At 41.3% G+C, this 21,337-nt stretch overlaps 1 protein-coding gene across 1 annotated transcript in view; it reads left to right on the forward strand.

The window, feature by feature from the left end:
* The window catches only part of CACNA2D3 (calcium channel, voltage-dependent, alpha 2/delta subunit 3), an 869,108-nt gene that overhangs the window by 230,786 nt on the left and 616,985 nt on the right, over positions 1-21,337 (forward strand). The window contains exon 4 of the mRNA XM_012643362.1: positions 11,508-11,567. Within this exon, the coding sequence (XP_012498816.1) occupies positions 11,508-11,567 (60 nt within the window). The remainder of the gene's footprint in view (positions 1-11,507; positions 11,568-21,337) is intronic.

The raw sequence follows: 21,337 nt of genomic DNA on the forward strand, positions 1-21,337 counted from the left end.
GATTTAATATAGGGAATAAAGGCTCGCTTGATAGTTGGAAGAACTAGCTGAGGGAGTGAGGGTCAGGGCAGCTGCTGTCTGAGTTCACGGATTCAGGAAGTGCCCAGGCATAGGGAGCACCACCAGCAGTCAGCTGTCCATGGCACAGGTGGGTAATTCTCAGGAGGACATCTGGATGACTGGCAAAAGATATCTGCCAGTCATCTGCAGAAGCCCGCATACAGGCCCATAACTTCAACTGGAGAATACTGGCTTCTCCTCTTCTAGCTTACAGATCTCTCACGAACCTAAGCTGGAGCCCTGCTGACGAGGGAGTCGAGCACATGCAGTTTGCAGGCTTCCAGCCCCTGCAGTAGAAGGGACGGCTTAGATGGTGCTGAGAATCAGCCAGCACTCGCCAGCACACACCCCTAATCACCAAATCTAATGGCTTGCTTTAAAAAAAAAATCCTATCCATGTATTACTTGGTCTCCCTGTGAAATTTTGTAATACTCGCTAGCCCTTCTTTCCTCAAACGTTCCTCCTGAGCTCCAAGTCCTGCTCTGGCCGTCCCTGGCTATGTCCTGGGAGGCAGTACGGGCCGTGGCTAAGAGCACCAAGCTAGTTACCACTACTCCGCCTTTGCCCTTATTCCCTGTGGCCCGCTGGCCTCCAAGTCCCACAGAGTCTCCTTCCTAAATAGCTTTCAAATTCCTTCTCTTCAATTTTTATCTTCATTGACTTGGATCACCATTTGATCATTTCACAAAATCTAGATAACGTCAATAACCAATAATATTTTGCTGCTTAAAACTCCCCAGCCTCCTTTCTCACTACGACCCCTCCCACCACGAGCCCCTTCCATGCCAAACACCTTCAGACACTGAACTTCTTGTAATTGCCTGACTGTGCCATGCAGCTTCCTCATTCTGGAACATCTTTCCCTGTTTTGCGGGCTGGCTCTTGTCTTTCAGGTCTCAACACGGATGAGAAGCATCCTCGTGTCCCTCAAGCCTGGTCTGGCTGGTCCCTCAGTGGCCTTCTGGAGTATCCCTGGCTTCCCCCAGGAGAACATTTACCACACTGTGTTGTGGTTGCCTGTTTTTCTTTTCCCTCCTAGACTGTGATGTCCTCAAAGGCAAGAGCTGTGTCTTATAAACTTTATATTCCCAGACAAACACAGTACCTGGAAGACAGAAGGGTGATAGATATTATTTAATTTGCCCAACAAACGTATTTCGAGCATTGATCATATATATGCTCAGTGCTGTTTTGAGCCTGAATTAGGGGGTAGAGTGGGGATAGCACTTTTGAGGAGGATTCATTTGAGCTACGGAATGACCAGTGAGCGAGGCAAACATACAAGGATCTGGGATAAGAATGTCCTCGACTGAGATGAATAGCAGGATGACAGAGACAAGCTTGTCGTGGTCTGGATCCAGAAAGATGGCTGGGAGTCTGAGGAGCTAAGGGTGCTGGCAGTCATGGCTGGGAAGTCATTGCAGGGTTTCAGACGGGAGCGATGACATCAGAATTATTCTGAAAAGGCTCCTTGAAGCAACCGTGTGGAGCATGAGTCCACATGGGCACCAAGTGGAGGCCTGTTAGGAGGCTGAGAGTGTCCAGGACAGAGGTGACTGTGGCTTTGACACGGGATATAACAAGGGAGATGATGACAAAAGCGGCAAAACATGGGCTGTAATTTGGAGGGAGAGCCCACAGGAATTGCTGATAGGTGGAATAAATGGCATTAAAGCAAGTGGTCTCTCTGCTTTGGCCTCTTTGTTTCACATTTATCCCCTTCTAATTTTTCTCAGCTTGGTTATGAGATTAATTTTAAACATTAATTAAAGCTCAGATCTGATCATGTGGCTCCTATGCTCAAGGAGATCTACTGCTGGGCACAGGGCACGGCACTCCTCAGCCTAGCTCATCACCCCTGCTCACCTGAGCCCCACCTGCCTGCCTTGTTGCACCTTCCTCCGGCACCCTTCAACCTCCCCCTCCCCATTCCGAACCTGCACCTCTGCAGACACACCAGGCTCCTACCTTGGAGCCTTTGCTGCTCCTTCCCCATCACTTCTCTTGGGCACCTGGCTGACTTCCACTCATCCTTTAACTCAGGAGTATCGTCACAGTATTTATGAGCGTTCCCCACACTGGTGCTCCATGCCCTGGCAGGGTTTTTGCAACGCTGTAACCTCTCTGCCTTTTGGTTTCCCTGCGTGTAAAGTTGGATGGTATCTGTGCTTTCCTTTACAGCGTGGCTGTGAGGATTCACTGGATTCACTGACTGAAGCACTAAGAGCAGCTTGGCACATAGGAGAGAAGTGTGAAACTCAGTCATTGTTCGCTGTCATCAGCTTGTGTGGCGCCCCTATTCTAGCCCACGTCACATTATCTAGTTATTTGTTTCTTCTCCCAACTGAACTGTGAATGTGCCATCATCTTCATAGCCTGAGCTCCTAGTGTAATTCTCACATAATTGATCATCCGCATCATCACTGTTAGCAGCAGCAGCAATACTAAGAGATACCATTAATGGACGTTTACTATGTGCGAAGAACTTGGGCTCAGAATATTGTCATGAGGTTGCTGGAGTCAGGATTCAAATTCAGGTTCCCTGACCACAGAGCCTGCTGTCTGGACCGACTCGGTATGTTCCCTTCCAAACCGAAGTTGCCTGTAAACGTTTGGATGGGTGGGTGGAAGGAAAGAACAACAAGGGAATTGGAACAGCTTTTCCGTGCATCAAATTTATATAAAAATCCATCTTGAGAAGGTAAAGTCTGAATGGACATGGAAATTGTTTTGCATTACTCCATTTTCAAAGAGAAAGGAAATTTTCCTTCCCTGGCCGTAGTTGGGGCCTGCGGGCCAGGAGCTGCCTGCCACACTCACTATCCCGTCCCGTGTCTCCCAGGTGCCATCTGTCAAAGGAGCTTGCTTTGGCAAACAGCTTAATTTCGGTGTTTGTGCCGTTCTGAGGACATCAGTCAAACCTTTCCATAAAGGCCTTTGCTTCATTCCATTTTCAGCCTCACTGAGCACAGATTTTACTGCCGAAGCTGAGAAAGAGAGTGGTGGATTCTGAAAACCAGTCCTTCAGGAGCAGGTGCACAGCCCTGTGTTTTCGAACACGAGGTTTGGAGTCCTTTCCTTGGCAGCAAAATTAACTTTCACATAACCTCCATGTAACTGTGAACTTGGGGAGTTGTTCCAAGCTCTCCCCATATGAGAGCCAACTGTGGGAGGCACAGACTCTGTGAAGTTTCCTTGTTTCAGTCAAGCTGTTTTATGCTGAAGAATCTTGTCTGTTCCCCTGCCCTATCTTGATAATATTTTACACTTGCGTGGAATCCTTTAGGAAATGTTTTGTGTACACATTCTCATCAAATTTACACACTAAAGTACAGACAGAAGATGATATTATTTTCATTCATCAGTTAAGAAAAGCAAGACTCAGAGAAGTTAAGATTTGCCCAGAGTCCAACAGCTAGTGAGTAGGAAGACGTGGATTCAAATCCTTGTCCTTGGTTTTCGAGACCTATTCTGACTCTACTGTAAAAAAAAATGTACTAAAAGCTTCTTGAGGTCTAGGACTAAGTTATCTATGTCTTGGGGTCCCACTCAGTTCTTGGTGACATTCTGGTTACCTAATAGGTTCTCAACAAATAACTTGTTAAACTAAATCGAGCAGAAGTGATAGAAGCATGGTGCTACAACCAGAAATGGAAACTCTCTGTGGGACAGACATTCTCACCAGCACCGGAACTTGTTATTTTGGCCGTATCTTCTCTAAGGCAGATGTTCCTGTCTTCCTTGGCTAGTTGGGCAAATATCTTCAGTACTCTGCTATTGTGGGTTCCAGTCAACACCTTCTAAGTTTATAATTAAAGACTGGAACAGAAATCTATCCACCACTGGCAGAGCCCTCAGCGACGGGAGAGTTCCTTTCATTGAGGAAAACAAATGTCCATGCTTCAAATGACATGTCATAGCCCCTGTTCATCCTGGACCATCCCCTCAGGCAGTTGAAGATAGTTACATTGCCCACAAAAGAAATAACTCAGTTCCCTTGGAACTGAAGGGTCGTCAGGGGACTTTTCAAGTTTTGTGGTTAAATAGCCTTGATTTTGACAATCAACTCTGAAACCTTTTTAGGAAGGCTACCTAAGCAGAGACCATTCTTTAAAATGCTAGGTCATTTGGAAAAGTTACTCGGACTAAAATATATGGTTGTCTCTTCTTCCTGCCTCCCCCTGAGCTGCCCTGGCCCTTGGAGCACAGTATGGCTGTTTCCTTCTTCCGGGGGCTTCGCAACGGCTGCACTTTGGCAAATGCGACCTTAACTGTAGAACGAGATGGCTGCGGTTTGGAAATTGGCCGCACACATTGATAACGGGCATTAATTTAATCAGCCTCACACTGATAACAGGTATCTCCTGTGGAAACAAAGATAATTTGTTATTGATTGTGATCGTGTCTTCTGATGTAAACGCCAGGCTTATTTTGTCTTGTAAAAGGCAGGTGTGGCCTTAGACAATCCAAAGGAGATGGGAAAGGGGAGGAGCGAAGGAAGGGAAGAAAGATGTGTTTGCTCTATTGTTCTGTTACCTGCTTTCTCTAGAAACTTTATAGATTAGCTTTTATAATCCACTTTGAAATGTTTGCCATTTTTAAAGGAGAAGCAATTTCTGCAGCTTTCAGGCAGAAGGTCATTTTATACAAAACGTTCATTCGTGTGCAACAAAGCTTATTTCTTCCACAGGAACAAAGAAATAATGAAGGCTCCTTAAAAGCTGTTTTTCTCTAAAGAAATGATCATCTTGATAGTAGGTGATTTATATGTGCTTTTTGTATTGGAATGGAAAACTAAAAACATTTGTATCAATAAGGATTACTGCATGTTATTAAGCTCTCAGATACAAGTCTAACTGCAGTGGCAGCATCGCAGGGTGGGAGGGGAGGATGTCCTGGCTTTCTTCTTGTCTAATTGTGTCCATCTCCCCAGGTTATTCCTTCTGTCCTGGTCGATTGCCTGATTACCACAATGACTGCCGTGGCCTCTGTGTAGGTCTCTGGGTGCTAGCTGTTTCTAGAACATTTCTTTTAATTGTTGTTTACAGAACTTTTTTTTTTTTTTACCTCCAAAACTTGGTGCAAAATATTCCCATTGGCTGGAACATTCTTTTAGCACCTTTCTTTCTCCTGGATACTTCCTGTTCTCCTTCAGAGCTCAGCTTAAATGTCACTTCTCCTGGGAAGCTTGCTTGGCCTGCTGGCAGCATGCTTTGCCACTTATCCCTTCATACCGAAATAGCTGTTTTCCTTGCGTGTGCCCCCAGCCTTCTGCAAACCACCTCATGTTGTTTCATGGATCGCTGGTGGTACCGAGTCTGACACTTTGGGAAACAGTCATCTAATTATTCTAGCTACAAACGCAGCGAAGACTAATCTGCACTGTTACAGAGTGATAAAAATCCTATCCTGAGAACAGAAGGGAAGGAATTTCATCACCAGAAGGGATGAAAATGTAAATTTGAACATCTTACTTTCTCCGATGTAATCGTTCTTGGATGGATGGTTTCTGACCTTTGGTACAAGAGAGGAGTGTTTTCAATTAGTCCTGGGAACAAATCAGTCTCATTTTGCTTCCATTCTGGAGACATCTTTTGATGTACTAAGTGCTTTTAATGAGGGTGGAGACTTTGCATTTCATTTCTGGGATTAAGTGTGAAATCTGTGACTTGGAGAGGACTTAGGTCTCCTCTGTTCTCACTTCTGTAGACTGTAAGCATGTCAAATTCAAGTTGAAGACCTGCCATGGAACACGTTGCTAGGACAGCATTAGCCCCAGGTATACAGTGATGGACAAGAGATAAGAACAAGGTGAACCCTGCGCACTGGTATGGTTGTGCCGGTGATTCCCACTCCTCTTGATTACTCTACTTGGTTGCTTCTCTACACTTTGAGCTCTTGTTGGTTTGAAGGAAGAGTCATGAGATCTTTAACTCTGGCATTAATGACAATTCAATAACCAGCTCATCAATGCAGCCCAAGTTCATGCTAATGATCATAGATTATTTTTAGAGTCCCCTCCCCCAGTTGAACTTAAACCTTATTTGAGAAAGAATTATGTATACATTCCAGAAAAAAATGTCAATAAAAACCCTGGTATGAGTATTAAATGTGTTGTTGCAAAACATTAAATGAAAATCACTAAATATATTAAGTGCTTTGAAATCTTTGTCAAATTCCAACGTCCCATTATAACAGCATTTACAAGCCAAAACTTTTTAGCTTTAACATGAGAAATAAAAATAACTTTTTACTTTGCTATTCCATATGGTTTATATATTTCTGTTTTGCTTTAAGGATTTTCATCCATAATGATCCCTCTCCCCTCCGTTTTTAGGGATTTTTATTAAAAACATTTTTTCATTTGTACGGATCGTTCATTCTGATAGCATCAGTAGTAGTCCAGCAGCAAGTCACTTTGGTTGTGGAATCACATTTTCCATTACCTTTCCCACCTCTCGTCACACATTTCTTTCTATCTTTTCTCCCCTTGTTAAGCCAAAATGCCAGGAACCAAAAAAAAAAAAAAAAAAAAAAAGTAGAACAAAAAATCATTTTCTTCTTCTGATCCAATTTTTACTTTGACTTGGTGTCTGATTTTCCCCCTCTGGACCTTGATGGAGAGTTTGACCTCTACCGTGTCTTTAACCTTAGTCTTGATTTAAGTGTGGGGAGGAAACGGGACAGTGCATTCTGTAGTGCTGTACGGATACACTTGGGGTCATTGTAACAAGAAATAAGATGTGATTTTAAATGAAATGCTTTAATGTCTCTGCTGTTCCCCTTGGCAGCTTTGCCTTCAACACAGCTGTAAATACTAGCCATGGTCCATGGCTTCTAGCATTTCCTATTTATAAAGATAGCTTTTGTTTGTATTTATTTCACGAAAAGGGAAGAGTTATATAGAAATATAAAAAGTCAATAGAATGTGCATCAACTGATGAATTACAACCTTTTAGCTTATAGGTGCTTTGTTTGAAGGCCAGCATGTAGATTCCAGTATATTGTTATTGTTTGTTAGCATTTTTATTGAGTAAGGAAATGCTTTGGTATTAAAGAAGGCGAAAAAAGATCTGTGGACAAAACTGCTGTTTTTCCTTACCTCAAAGCTCAGTTCTGAAGACTAGAGTCTTCAAAGCCTTTTTTTTTTTTTTTTTTTCCTTTTTGAGACAGAGTCTTCATCTTTCAACCTGGCTAGAGTGCAGTGGCCTCATCATAGCTCACTGCAGCCTTAAATTTCTGGACTCAAGGGAGCCTCCTGCCTCAGCCTCCCGAGTCGCCAGGACTCTAAGCATGTACCACCACGCTGGCTAATTTTTCTATTTTTAGTAGAGACAGGGTCTCACTCTTGCTCAGGCTGGTCTCAAACTCCTGAGCTCAAGCAATCCTCCCACCTCGGCTTCCCAGAGTGCTGGGATTACAGGCGTGAGCCACCACACCCAGCCCTTCAAAGCCATTTTTATTTCCAGTGTTCAGTTTTAATTAAAAACCATGTTCACAATTCTATAATCCCATCTGTGTATTCAAAAACAGAATTCACATAAGAGAAAATGAATTTATTGTTAAAAGTACACTGCCTTTCTAATAGATATAATACAGTAACAGTTTCCCCAGGCTCTGTGGCGGTTCTTTATATAATAACTAAAATATTAGCAAACTTAATGGATTTTTCTTACCTGCAAACTTATTTTTTAAACATACTTCATTTGACTTAGATGATAATATTTGCTTAAGGAAAAGATATTATAGGCTGTTCTTTTCTACTGACGAGCATTGGAATTTGAAGTTAAATGTTCTTGACTTTGTTAAATGATGATTCAATTTAGTTTAATTTTTATTAACAGTAGGAACTTTTGTCCCCAGGACTCTGTCTTAGGTGAATTTACGGCAGATGGTTTTGTTCTTTTTTTTTTTTTTTTTTTGAAACAGAGTCTCACTCTGTTGCCCTGGCTACAGTGAGGTGGCGTCAGCCTAGCTCACAGCAACCTCAAACTCCTGGGCTCAAGCGATCCTCCTGCCTCAGCCTCCCAAGTAGCTGGAACTACAGGCATGCGCCACCACGCCTGGCTAATTTTTTCTATATAGTTTTAGTTGTCCGATTAATTTCTTTCTATTTTTAGTAGAGACGGGGTCTCGCTCTTGCTCAGGCTGGTCTTGAACTCCTGAGCTCAAACGATCCGCCCGCCTCGGCCTCCCAGAGTGCTGGGATTACAGGCATGAGCCACCGTGCCCGGCCAGTTTTGTTCTTAAATAACATTTCTTTTAAATTGTTTACCTTTATGAGAGTACTTTTGAAGAAAAGGTCAACTATCCTTTTTTCTTCCCACAAGGTACATAGTTCTTGATGTACTGTTTGTCACAACCATTGTACACAACTGCTGAGCCTGTTCTGGGGGTTGGGGGAGTGTCCCCTGAACTCCCCCAGAAAATGTAGGCCTGTATCCCTTTGGCATCAGAGGGAAGGGTGGGATGACCCAGGGAGTGACTGCGGGAACAGTGTGTCCTTTCAAAGAGCCCAGTTCCGGAGAACTTACCTGCTTCACCTGAGATAACTGGCATGTGTTGGTTGCTGGGTGACCATCTTCTCTTGAGTCATATTTCCTAAAGCTTTGTAGTGAGAGTGATGGGAAACTATCCTCATGGAAACAAGAAATATGCGAAATAAATAAGTTAAAACAAAGGCATGCAAGTGCTTGCTTCAGCAGCACATATAGTGAAATTGGAACAATATAGGGAAGATTAGTGAGGATGACATGCAAATTCGTGAAGAGTTCCATATTTTAAAAAAGGCATGCAGCAAATTTAACTTGAAAATGAACATAAAAACTGGCCGGCAGGGTCTAACTCTTCGTGTACTCACTTCGCTCAGCACGAATGCAGTACCCTGGCTGGTCTTAGGAGGTAACACAAGATTATCAAATTGCTTCTAGGGTGTTGACTTCTTGCACCCTATATCTCATATGGCAGTGATTGTGGTTGAAATACATTTTATGTTACATTATATAGGAATATGTTATATGGTCTGTATGATTGTATGGTATATATATACATACATACACACATGTAAATAAGATGTTTTATATGAAACACATTTCATGTTATCCTTTTTCATAATTTCAACTTGCCTATTATTTCCATCTTGTGTTCTTATTTGTCCATCCTAAACTGTTTTTTTTTCCTTTGCTTTTATTAATATTATCTATCTCAGTCATTGTGAAGTTTTATTTTGTTCTTTTGATCATTTGAACATTTTATCGATATTTTTTCCCTGGATTCGCAACACTTAGACACCATTAAAAAACAACTTTTTTATGTTTAGGTAAATATTTAATACATGCTCAAAATACGTGACTTATTTTGGCAATGTAAGTATTCAGACATATTTATACACGTTCTATAAAACTCAGTATGTAACTGACTTCACAATACGTGCATAGAAATTCTAAATCTATTACAAAGATTAAGAGAATAAGCTCTCAGAAACACATAGATTTTTTTATATCACTGCCTGTCACTTAACTGTCAGGATCCACATCAGTACATTTGCAAATGGTACCATGTGATCCCGAGAGCTGGCAAGCTTTATTGACTAGGATGGTTCTGAGAATACCATGACCCAATGAAAGCTTGGACCAACCTACCCAATCTCTGAAGATAGGGTCTCTTCTTATTTTTCTCCTTTTCTGTTTCTCATCCCCTCCATATTATGTCTGTCTTGTGTAAGGAATTTGATGCCTTAATGTGAAGTACATATGTACACAGATTTTAAAAAGATAAATAAGGTTGAGAAACCTTGGCGGGTTGGTGGAGTGTATTAATCAGGCATCAGGGTTGGGGTAGGAAATGGGATGAGTGCCATTTTTAACCATTGGCTCTCACATGTTAGTGGCATTGGAGTCACCTGGAGGGCATGTTGAAACAGCTCCCCACCCCCAGCTTCTGATTTCATAGGACTGGGATGGGCCTGGGAATTTGCATTTCCACAAGTTCCCAGTGAAACTGATGCTTCTGATGGGGCAGTGCACTTTGAGAACCACCGCTCCAGAGTCACCTCTTCGTGTGTTTGGGGTGAGGAAACTGAGGCCCAGGGAGGGGAAGGGATGTACCCAAGATCTCACAGCTGCAGTGAGTTAGCATCTAGAATTAGGACCAGGTCTTCTGGCTTCAGTCTCTAACATTCTCTGGGAGTCTGTTCTTCAATTGTCCAGAGAAAGAGAAGCCCTTCCTGACCTCCTGCCCCACTGAAGGGAGTGTGGAAAACCAGGTTTCCATCCCTCCCGGATTCCTGTCTGTGGGCAGCACTGTCTCCGGCTGACCTGTCTCTTTCTTTGTAAGTCTTATGGAGAAAGTGGGCTTTAGTGCTCCATACTGCTGCTCAAGGTTATCCAAATATGGTTCAGTCTCTTCATTTCCACATCCAATTTAATAATTATTCATGAGACATTTGTCTGTCAATTTGTGACCATTTGGAGATGAACGCTAATGTCATAATTTTTTTAAACATAGCCTATTAAACTCAGGCCTGTGTTATGTCAAGAAAAAACAAGTTGAAGACAGCATAGCCTACAAGAGTAACCAAGGCAAAAATAGAAATTGTTGGAAGTTTTCTTGGATCTAAAGGTTTTGCTTTTAGTTTGATGTAATTTCAGTGACCTATTATTTCACCAAATGAAGGTTTTCTGCAATATCCTCTGGCCTATATTTTTATGGTGGGAAATATTTTAGCAAATTTAAATTAAAGTAAAAATGATTTTGATAGTTGACTAATTTCTAAATGAAGATGTCATAAAATTGTTTTCATAAGAATATGAATTCGTTGAATTCTTCTTAGTTGGCTAAGAAAAACAACAAGAATTGTGTTCTTGTGGGTCCTGCATATTGATTTAATTTCAATGATTGCTTTATTGGGATACAGATTGTCAAAATGGTATTGACGGACCGTAAAATGCAAATAACTATCACCTGATAATTACATATTAGAATTGGGTGCACAAATGATTGACCTTGAATGATTGAGGAAATTAAATACTCTTTTCCAAATCACTGGGGAAGAAAGTTACCCACTTAGAGTTGGACTAAATCCAATTCAACAAATCTTGACTAAGGGCCCTGTATACTTAAGGAATGCCCCATTCTAGGCAGGTTTTGGATGTGCAGTGGGCCTCAAGGGCCAGTGTCTTAATTGTTATGAAGATAGATGCATTTGTGCATTTATAGATACATAATAATAAATGTTTATGGGAAGAAATAGGATAGAATGATGAAGGCAGAAACTAGATTTTAACACTGACGTGATTATGTTCAGTTTCACGCAGCAGGTCACGATGCATATATCATGATATAATCTGTCATTGTTGGTCAATGGAGAAACTCCAGTCTTTTCACCTTGTAGAAATGGGGTCCAGGCCACAATTTTGATCCTTAATGTTGTCTTCTGTCTTTTCAGCGTCTTGTGGAGGCTGCAGAAGAGGCACACCTGAAACATGAATTTGATGCAGACCTTCAGGTAACTGATGATAGTTTGAGTTAAATTGTTTTGTGTGTTTGCTCCAAAGGAGAAATACCAGGTATATAGGGAATGCCAATCGTCAGTGATTGGGAGAGAGAGGCTTTTGAGAGATGGTAGAGTTGGAATAAATGTTCCTATTTCTTGACAGGTCAGGGTAGTGATCCTCAACCACTGTCCACCAATGACAGCTATAATGGGTGATGCCAAACACATGTGTGTGACCAGATATTAATGGACTTTTCTGCAGTTTGGGGGGAGTTAAGTCAGCCAACTGTCAATAATCCCCGGAGCTCTCAATGGTAAATTGATAAGATGGCACAATATACTCAAATCCCACTTTGCTGGCTGCATTTTCAAATGCAAATGACTGAAAGCAATGTCATGATGGATCTAAGAATCGATTGTCAATTATATTTAAAAATCATATCATTCACAGATTTGGGATTGAAACATCTGTTTATTAAATTTCTTGCAGTAGATCTTGTATCTGATCATGGCATACCTGTGTCTGGTCGAGAAGGATTTTGGTGTCGATGTGTATAGAAAACACAGTAAAAGGCAATAAGTGAGTTGAGTAATACTTGGAGGTTCCTTTGGGTCCCTCTTGAAATTTTAAAAAATTTATTTAAATTGTCATTTTGAGTTCTGTGGCTTCTCCTCACTGTACTTTGCTAGAATATGCCTCTTTTAGTGGCATGTGGTCACAATTAAAGAAATAGTGTTTACTTTCCTGTGTTTTCATCTATATGGAAAAGATAAAGGCAGACATGGATCTTTAAGCACAGAAAAGACGGCAGTACAAAGACAGCCTTTGGCTGTGTCTCTCTCCCATGGATGCACTCTTATCATTACTCCCATCTGATTTTTTTCCCTTGTTGGTAAAAGAATGCACATTCAAATGGGCTAATTGAGGAAAGTTTAATAAAGGAAATGTTTACAAATGTGTGGCCGGGGTTAAGAGAAACCAACAAGCAATGGTGGTATACCCCACTTCTTCTGATCTGAAGAAGCAAGGGAAAGAGTAGTTTCCAGAGTCTAGAAAAAAATAAATACATGGAGAGGGTGTGTGACAGAAGAGTGTAGCCACCCATGGTGAGCTGGCAAGGATGGAATCTGGGGGGACAGTATCCCAGTAACACTCTCTTGCTTTCTTACTTCCTGCTGGTACCCACCACTGGTTGATCCAACTATAGGTGTAGTTGATGTAGTTCAGCCTCCTGAGTCATTGAGCTGGGTGGCGAAGGTTGAAGAATGGATCTGGAGGGGCAAATAGTAAATATCAAGCTCACCATGTTGGGGTTGTTTTCAGGCATGATACCCCACATACGAAACAAACAGAGCGAGGAGCATAGCCAAGCATAAGAGGTTCTAGGGGGAAGTGGAGAAGTGCTGGAAACAGTTGGTTACATTGGGAAAGGAGTGGAAGCTGGTCCAGCTCTTTGAGCAGAGCTGCAAGAGAAGGGACAGAGGCTAGCAAGAAGAACCTTGAGTATAGCAAGAAGAACCTCACCTTCCTATGGCCATACCTACACGACAACTCCATGAACACAGGGGCCATTTACTGGCCACATTTGTCTTCACTGAGCCTTGTCTTAAAAGGGTTTGGGCTTCCTAGAGTGGGCCAGAAGGAATTTAATGGAAGCATCAGGAAGCACCTTCATAAGTGTAAATATTGTAAGGACCTCTTGAGTGCATTGCCAAGGGAAACTGTCTCACTTTTCTCAGGAGTTCCTGACGCCTTTCCAGGAATATTCTGGTTGTAAATGACAGAAACTCAACTTAAATTAGATTATAACAATGAATAGAATAAGAATCCATGAGTCCACTCTGATAATAAATGAACAGATAGATAAATATATAACTAAATGAGGAAGGAAAGCTCTTATACTAGAATGCCAATTAATAGATATAGAAGAAATTTTGGAGCTCGATAATTATGGTAATAATTGATTCAGGCAGGAATCTTTAATGGATGCCCAAACTAGTAGGTAAAAGTTTGATGAAGAACAAGGCATTAACAGTCTCAAAGTATCTGCCCACAAATTACTTATTAATTACAAAAAGGAAAACAGCAGCTTGGAGAAACCTGGCAGATACCACCTATAACAGGTAATCAAAGTTAATGTCACCAATAATGAGACAAAGTGACATCAAGTGCCTCCGGATGAGATGGCCTGGAAAAATACAATGCTGCTTATGTAGAATTCTTGCTCAAAATGTATAACCTGAATCTAATCATGATAGAACATCAGACAAATCTAGATTGAGGAACATTCTACAAAGTAACTGGCTGGACTCTTCTTCAAAAATGTCAAAATCAGGAAAGAGAAAGAGATGTTGAGAATTTGTTCCAAATTAAAAGAGATTAAAGACACATGACAACTAAATGCAAGATGTGGTCCCGAATTAGATACTGAACCAGAAAAAAAGGTTGGAATGTGGACCATGCACTAGATAATCATACTGTATTAATGTGGGATTGCAGGATTTTCATCCCTGTAAGGTGATTATGTTAAAAAATGTCCTTATTCTGTGGTTTTTCTCGTCCAAACATTTGGATTCCGTGGTCAAACAGGAGGGAATGAGTTTGCAAGAGAGTGGGAAACATTTTTGGAAGTCAAGACTATTTTGTAAAATATGGTATTTATGGCTCACATAGTCAGTTTTCCTCAGTTCTTTACTAAGGATAAGTGGGTTGGGGCATGGCAGAGGATGACTTTAGGGGATAATTTATCCTTGAGCTGAGGAAAAGTTTAGTTCAGTTAACGTAGAGATGCTCTTTTTTGTGCATCAGAGCTATCTTCCAAGAGTTACCGGAATTATCTTCCAAGAGTGTTCTGATTTCCTGTTATTGAAACTTTATAATAAAATTCTGGTGTTGCACAAGTGATTCCCCTTGTCAAAGGTGGTGCTATAAATGTGAATGCAGCATTGGCATCTCTCTTGAGAAACATTCTACAAAGTAACTGGCTGGACTCTTCTTCAAAAATGTCAAAATCAGGAAAGAGAAAGAGATGTTGAGGATTTGTTCCAAATTAAAAGAGATTAAGGACACATGACAACTAAATGCAAGGTGTGGTCCTGAATTGGACACTGAACCAGAAAAAAGATTGGAATGTGGACCATGTGGAGTGTGGACCACTGAAACAATGAGTTTTTGTCCTCTTGGGAACAAGGAAAGGGAGTCCAGTTTCTCCTCTCTAGTCATGTGTTCTGTATGTGTACGAGAAAGATATCAGAGGGTACCATTGTGGTCTGAACACAAGAGTAGATATTGAAATAATCTGCCATTATTACAATATTCACTATCCAGACCTCAAACCTTAGTGAACTCTTCTTTTCTGAGTCAGAGTAGACCACGTGTGCTTTGGTGGAAACCTGTAAAAGAGAAGCCTTTGATAAAATGGATGTGCATTGAAGAATTCATCTCGGCTTAGATGAAGGTTTTGAAGCTGCTGAAGCTTCAGTGCTATTAAATGCAAGTCTGTTAAGCTCGGGTGTCAGCTGCGTTGCATTACTGAGGTAGCAGGTCTGTGTACTGGCTCTGAGTTTATTGCTAAAATGGTCCATTAGAGCTGATCAATTGTTAATCTGGGTTCCGCTGACCTCTCAGCAACCCCTGCCAGAGCATTGTTTTTATCAAAAAAAATTTCAGACTACCATCTGCTCACTATAAATAACGCTGAGGAGGACACTGGCCTATTAGATCAGGAAGAGCAAAGGGAGCTGGAAGTCTGTTTTCCTACAAAAAAAAAATGTGTGTGTGTGTGTGTGTATGTGTATATATACATATACACATACACACACATACACATATATATATATATTTTTTTTTTTGCAAAATTTTCTAAACTGTGTAGTTTCAAGTTACATGGGTTTTAGGTTCCTTGTCCCCCAAACAGAAAAGAGATGATAGATCTGCCCCTTATCTCACTTTAGACTGGAGACTTTGCATCATTGCAACATTCGAGTGCTTTAAATGTGAAGAATTTGTTTTTGATTTGTAGAATCATCAAAAGTTACAAAAAGAAAGTTATGCCTCCTTTCTTAGCAAGATTTTATTTTCCATTTAAATTCCTGCCACAGTCTCTCTAGAGGTTTAACTTGTTCCCCATAGTCTTAAGCCCTTGATATCTGTGGTTCCCTCTATAAGGTCCTTAAATATGGCAGTAGGTTGTTAATTCTTAACAAACACTATACTGGGGCAAGAGGCAAAAAGCAGCCTCAGAAGGGTGTGAAGCATGTGTGAACAAAGCCAAATGCAGAGTCCTCTACAGAAACCAGATCCGCCTGGTCTTCACTGGCCAGATAACTTTCTTGTGGACATTGGTATCAGTTCAGCCCTCTGGCTTGTCCCCCTTGGTGGTGACCTGTGGGTTCAAAATTGGGCCTCCCTTGGTTTAGTTCTTTATTTCCTGATATTGCCATTGGGACAATTTTTGGTCATAATCGATGACAGAGGCTTTGTTAAATGGCATCTCCCCATTTTTTATTTTATTCTGCGCATTAAGATAAGCTTTTATTAAAAGATTGATAGTTATAATGAAAACGGAGTTTTTTAAAAAAAACTCTATGTTTTAATTACCAAATGTGATTGTGTTTCACCCTTATTATCTTGGTGGCAAAACTCAACTTTTGGGGTGGGGGAGCAGGAGACCCTAGCCTAGACTACCTAGTCATTGACGCGTTCCCAGAAAACTAGGTCTACATATCTCCTAGCATAACTCAGACACGATGCCTTCCCCTTCTCACTTACTCTTTCTTTTTGGGTTTTTCCACTGGCAGTGAAGGAGAATAAAAAAAGTCCTTTTGACAGTTTACTAAAAACCTGCTTATCTCTGAACCGCAAACATATTTTCTTTGAAAGCTGTCTCAAATAAGTGCCAATTGCACAGAGCGGGTACACAGTGAAAAAAAAAATTGTGGTTTTGAATTGTGTATCCTGCAGAAGCTTTTTCCATTACAAAGTTTTTTACAATATTTTTTTCTTTGTTGTTTTGTAAGTAATAGGGGAAAAAAAGCTTAGTGACATTCAGAGGGATAACAAGTATGAAAGTGGAAAGGAACTTGGAGGGGGTACAATATAGTGTCCTGCACATCCCCTCCTAGTAATCACCAAGCTGCAAGAGCTGATTTCACAGTTAGTATGGAGGGTTTGGAGTGGAAGGGATACAAAGACCGTTTATGGGAAATCTCTGAGATAGGATGACTTCTGCTGCTTCCTAGAGCAGCTTACTCGACCTCCTTGCCTGTTGCAATGGGGCCCTGTGTTGAAGGAGACCCAGGGAAGGAGAGAGGGGGTGGCTGAGGAGCCTCAGCATTCACTTTAGAACTTCTAACACCATCCACTGGGAAAAGGAAGCCTTTCTAGGAAAGGATTAGAAAGGACAATGGGAGAGTGATGTCAGCAAGATGGGTGACTAGAAGCTCCCCAAAGACACCAAAACAATGAATAAACAACCACATTTTGATGCAAATAACTAAAGGAGAGTGCCAGAGCACATCAAAGGAGTAGCAGAAACCTTGTAGAGAACAAACAGCCAGGATGGCCACATAGAGAATGGAAGGAGACACCTTGCCTCTGCCCATTCCCCAGTCGGGATCAGTTCAGAACCAGGAGGGACTTCTCCCTATGGGGGAAAAGGTAAGCAAGAAGACCCCAGCAGCCCCCATCACCACTGGGGACACCTGCAGTCCACACCACTAGGGACTTCTGCAGACCTCACAGGCACTAAGCTCAGTAGAGGGAACTGTCTGGAGTCTACATGGCTGCATTCCCCCTGAAGAAGGAACTGGCACTGTGCCCCAGCCCTTGTGGCCCACACAGCTTGGAAGCAGAACCCCTTGCTGGAGTGTGCCCTGCTCTGGTGGCGAATAGCCATAGTACCCCGTCATAGCCCTGGGGCTGTCGCTACTGAACCGCCCGCTCCTGGTAGCCCAACATCCTGGAGCTGAGCTGCTGCTACACCCCACCCTGTGGGGCCAAACTGCTGGAGAGCTGCTCCATCTACCCCATACAATCGCTGCTGTGCCCTGCCCCTTCCCCTCCTGGGGAGGCAGTGCTTTTGCTGTCCAGAGAAGTCATGCCCCATGGTGCTTGAGCTGAAGTGGTGCATCAACTCCTAGGGAAATAGAGCCTTGGCGTAGCCAAGCAGCCACACATCCTAGGGCTGATCCGACATTGTACCCCATGTCCTAGGGAAAACAGAACATTGGTAGAGTTGAATCCAATTCCTGCTTCCCTGGAATTGGACCAGCCCCTTATAATCTGAGATACCCACTCCCTGGGGAGTGGAGTCATTGAAGTGCTGCTCCCTTCCCTCCAGGACTCAAGTGACAGCTGTGCTTCATCATTCTGGGGTCCTTGCTGCTGCTGCACTTGGCCTTACAGAGTCTAGGATACTGCCGTGTCCCACCATCCCAGGGGCCAGAGGCACCACTATGTGGTGCCTTATCCCCCAGGGCCTGAGTTGTCACTGTGCACTATTGGCTTTGATTCCCACATTGTAGCTGTACCCTGCTACCCAGGCCCAAATCTTCAGAACACCCCTTCTTCCCTGGAGCTGGGCCAGTGCTGCATCCTGTCTCCCAGGGCCAGAGTCACAACTATGACCCAGCCTCCCATGCCCAAGCTTCTGGGGGTGCCACAGACTCTGGTATGTGGGAAATCTGCATCCAACCCAGCCTTCGAGAGTGAACCTGTACTCTAAAACCCAGGTGCCACAATAGATTTGTGAGACTCAGCCTAGGACTACTGCTTCATGGCTGCTGTGAGCACCTGTACTCTGGAAGTCAGCACTGTTGCAGCTGCTTGTGGGCTGTGTCAGAGCCTACATTAAGAGGGATCCCTTGAGCTAAGGCTCCCATTTTGTGGAAAATGAGAAAAGGAGAACACCAAAAGCCTTTGCCACCTTGACCCTAACAACCTATGCTACTGCTGCCACTACCAAAGACTCCTACAGGCTAGGCCACTGAGGCACCCACTGTCATCACTGATGTTGACCATAGCTGAATAAGCTGCACAGAGGCTATACCACTGCATCTCCTAGGAATCAGAGACACCACACCCTTCCCAAGCAGCACAGTAAGACACATCTATCTGCAAGTGAAAATCTTTCCCTTTCTGAAAAGTTTGGAAGAGGTGGTTGTTTCACTAGATGTGTAGACATCAACACAAGGACACGAGAAACATGAAAAAGCAAGGAAACATGACACTACCAAAGGAACATGAGAATTCTCTCTGGTAACTGACCCCCCCAAAAAGGAAATTTATGAATTTCCTGAAAAAGAATTTTTAAAAAATGATCTTAAGGACATTCAGTGAGATATAAGAGAATACAGAAAGATAATTTAACAAATTAGATAAATAATTCATGATATGAATGAGAACTTCAACAGAGATATATATCATAAAAAAGAACAAAACGGAAATTTTACAGTTGAGGAATTCAGTGAATGAAATAAAGAGTACAATAGAAGGTGCAATAGTAAACTAGATCAAGCAGAAGAATCTCTGAACTTGAAGATAGGTCTTTTGAAATAACTCAGTCAGAGGAAAAAAATAAAAAATTTGAAATAAAAAATGAAAAAGAGTGAAGTGAACAGACATTCACACTATGGGAGATGCAGAAGGGTAAAAGACAAAGATAGGAACAGAGAGCTTATTTAATGAAATAATTGCTGAAAACTTCCCAATTCTTGGAAGAGATATGGACATCCAGATCCATGAAGCTAAAGTCCCCAAACAAGTTCAACCCAAAGTGATCCTCTCTGAGGCACATTATAATTAGACAGTCAAAAGGCAAAGAGAGAATTTTAAAAGCACAGGAGAAAAGCATCAAGTCACATACAAGGGAAATCCCAATTAAGCAGTCAGTAGATTTCTCAGCAGAAATCTTGCAAGCCTGGGGAGAATGGGATGAAATATTCAAAGTGCTGAAGAAAAAAAACCTGATGGACAAGAATACTATACCCAATGAAGCTGTTCTTAGAAATTAAGGAGAAATAAGGTCTTTCCCAGGCAAGAAAAAGTTGAGGGAATTCATCTCCACTAGATCTGCCTTATAAGACATGCTTAAGGGAGTTCTTCAAGCGGAAATGAAAGGATGTTAACTACTAACACAACAGCATGTGCAAGTATAAAATTCACCGGTAAGGGGGTGTGTGTATGTAAATATTCAAATCCAGAATATTCCAACACTGTTATGATGCTCTGAAAATGACATATATCTTTAGTATGAAGGTTAAAAGTCAAAACAGTCAAAAATAATGACAGCTACAATAACTTGTTAAGAATTACTTAATACAAAAAGATGTAAATTGTGACATCAACAATATAAATTGTGGGGGAGAGGGTAAGAGTCTAGAATTTTTATATGCAACTGAAGTTAAGTTGTTATCAGTGTGAAATAGTCTATTAGAACTATAAGATATTTTGTGTATGCCTCATGGTAACCGCAAAGCAAAAAGCTATTGAGATACACTGATGATAAGGAGAAAGGAATCAAAACTAGCACTATAGTAAATCACCAAATCACAAAGATAAACAAGAGAGGAAGAAAAGAATAAAGGATATAAAATGATCATAAAACAACTAACAAAATTTCAATTAAATCCTTAACTCATCAATAATTACTTTGAATGTAAATGGATTAAATTATCCTATCAAGAGACATAGAGTAGCTGAATGGATTAAAAAATTAAGATTCTACTATATGCTGTCTATAAAAGACCCACATTAGCCTTAGGCACACACATAGGCTGAAAGTGAAGGGATGAAAGAAGATATTCCATGCAAATGGTAACCAAAAAAGAGCAGGAGTGGCCGTACTTATATCAGATAAAATAGACTTCAAGTCAAAAACTATCACAAAAGATAAAGAAGGTCATTATCTAATTATAAAGGGCTTAATTCACCAAGAGGACATAACAATTATAGATATGCACCCAACATTGGAGCACTTAAATAAATAAAGCAAATGTTAGTGGATATGAAGGGAGAATAGATTGCAATGCAATAATAGTAGGGGGCTTTAATGCCCCTCTTTCACCAATGGACAGATCCACCAGACAGAAAACTAATAAGAAAATACTGGAATTGAATTGTACTTTAGGGAAAAAAATGGACCTAACAGACATATACAGAACTTCCCATCGAACAGTAGCAGAATTCACGTTCTTCTCTTGTGTACATGGAGCATTCTCCAGGATAGACCACATGGTAGGCCACAAAACAAGTCTTAACAAACTTAAGAAGACTGAAATCATATCAAGTATTGTTTTTGACCACAATGATATGAAACTAGAAATCAATAATAGGAGGGATTTGGGAAAATTCACAAATATGTGGAAATTAAACCACATGCTTCTGAACCACCAGTGGATGGGTGGTTCCCAGCAAAGAAGTCAAAAGGGAAATTAAAAAATACCTTGAGACAAATGACAATGAAAACATAACATACCAAAAACCTGTGGGATGCAGCAAAAGCAGTTCTAAGAGGGAAGTTTATAGCAATAAACGACTACATTAAAAAATAAGAAAGATCCCCACTAAACAGCCAAATGTTATGCCTCAAGGAAATAGAAAAAGAAGAACAAAGTAAACCCAAAGTTAGCAGAAGGAAGAAAACATAAAAATCAGAACAGAAATAAATCAAATAGGGAATAGAAAAAACATGGAAAAGAATCAATAAAACTGAGTTGGCCTTTGGAAAACATAAACAAAGTCAACAAAAACCCTTAACTAGACTGAGAAAAAAGAGAAGATT

Source organism: Propithecus coquereli, unplaced genomic scaffold (genome assembly GCF_000956105.1).
Source record: "Propithecus coquereli isolate 6110/MARCELLA unplaced genomic scaffold, Pcoq_1.0 Scaffold1, whole genome shotgun sequence".
Classification (NCBI taxonomy): domain Eukaryota; kingdom Metazoa; phylum Chordata; class Mammalia; order Primates; family Indriidae; genus Propithecus; species Propithecus coquereli.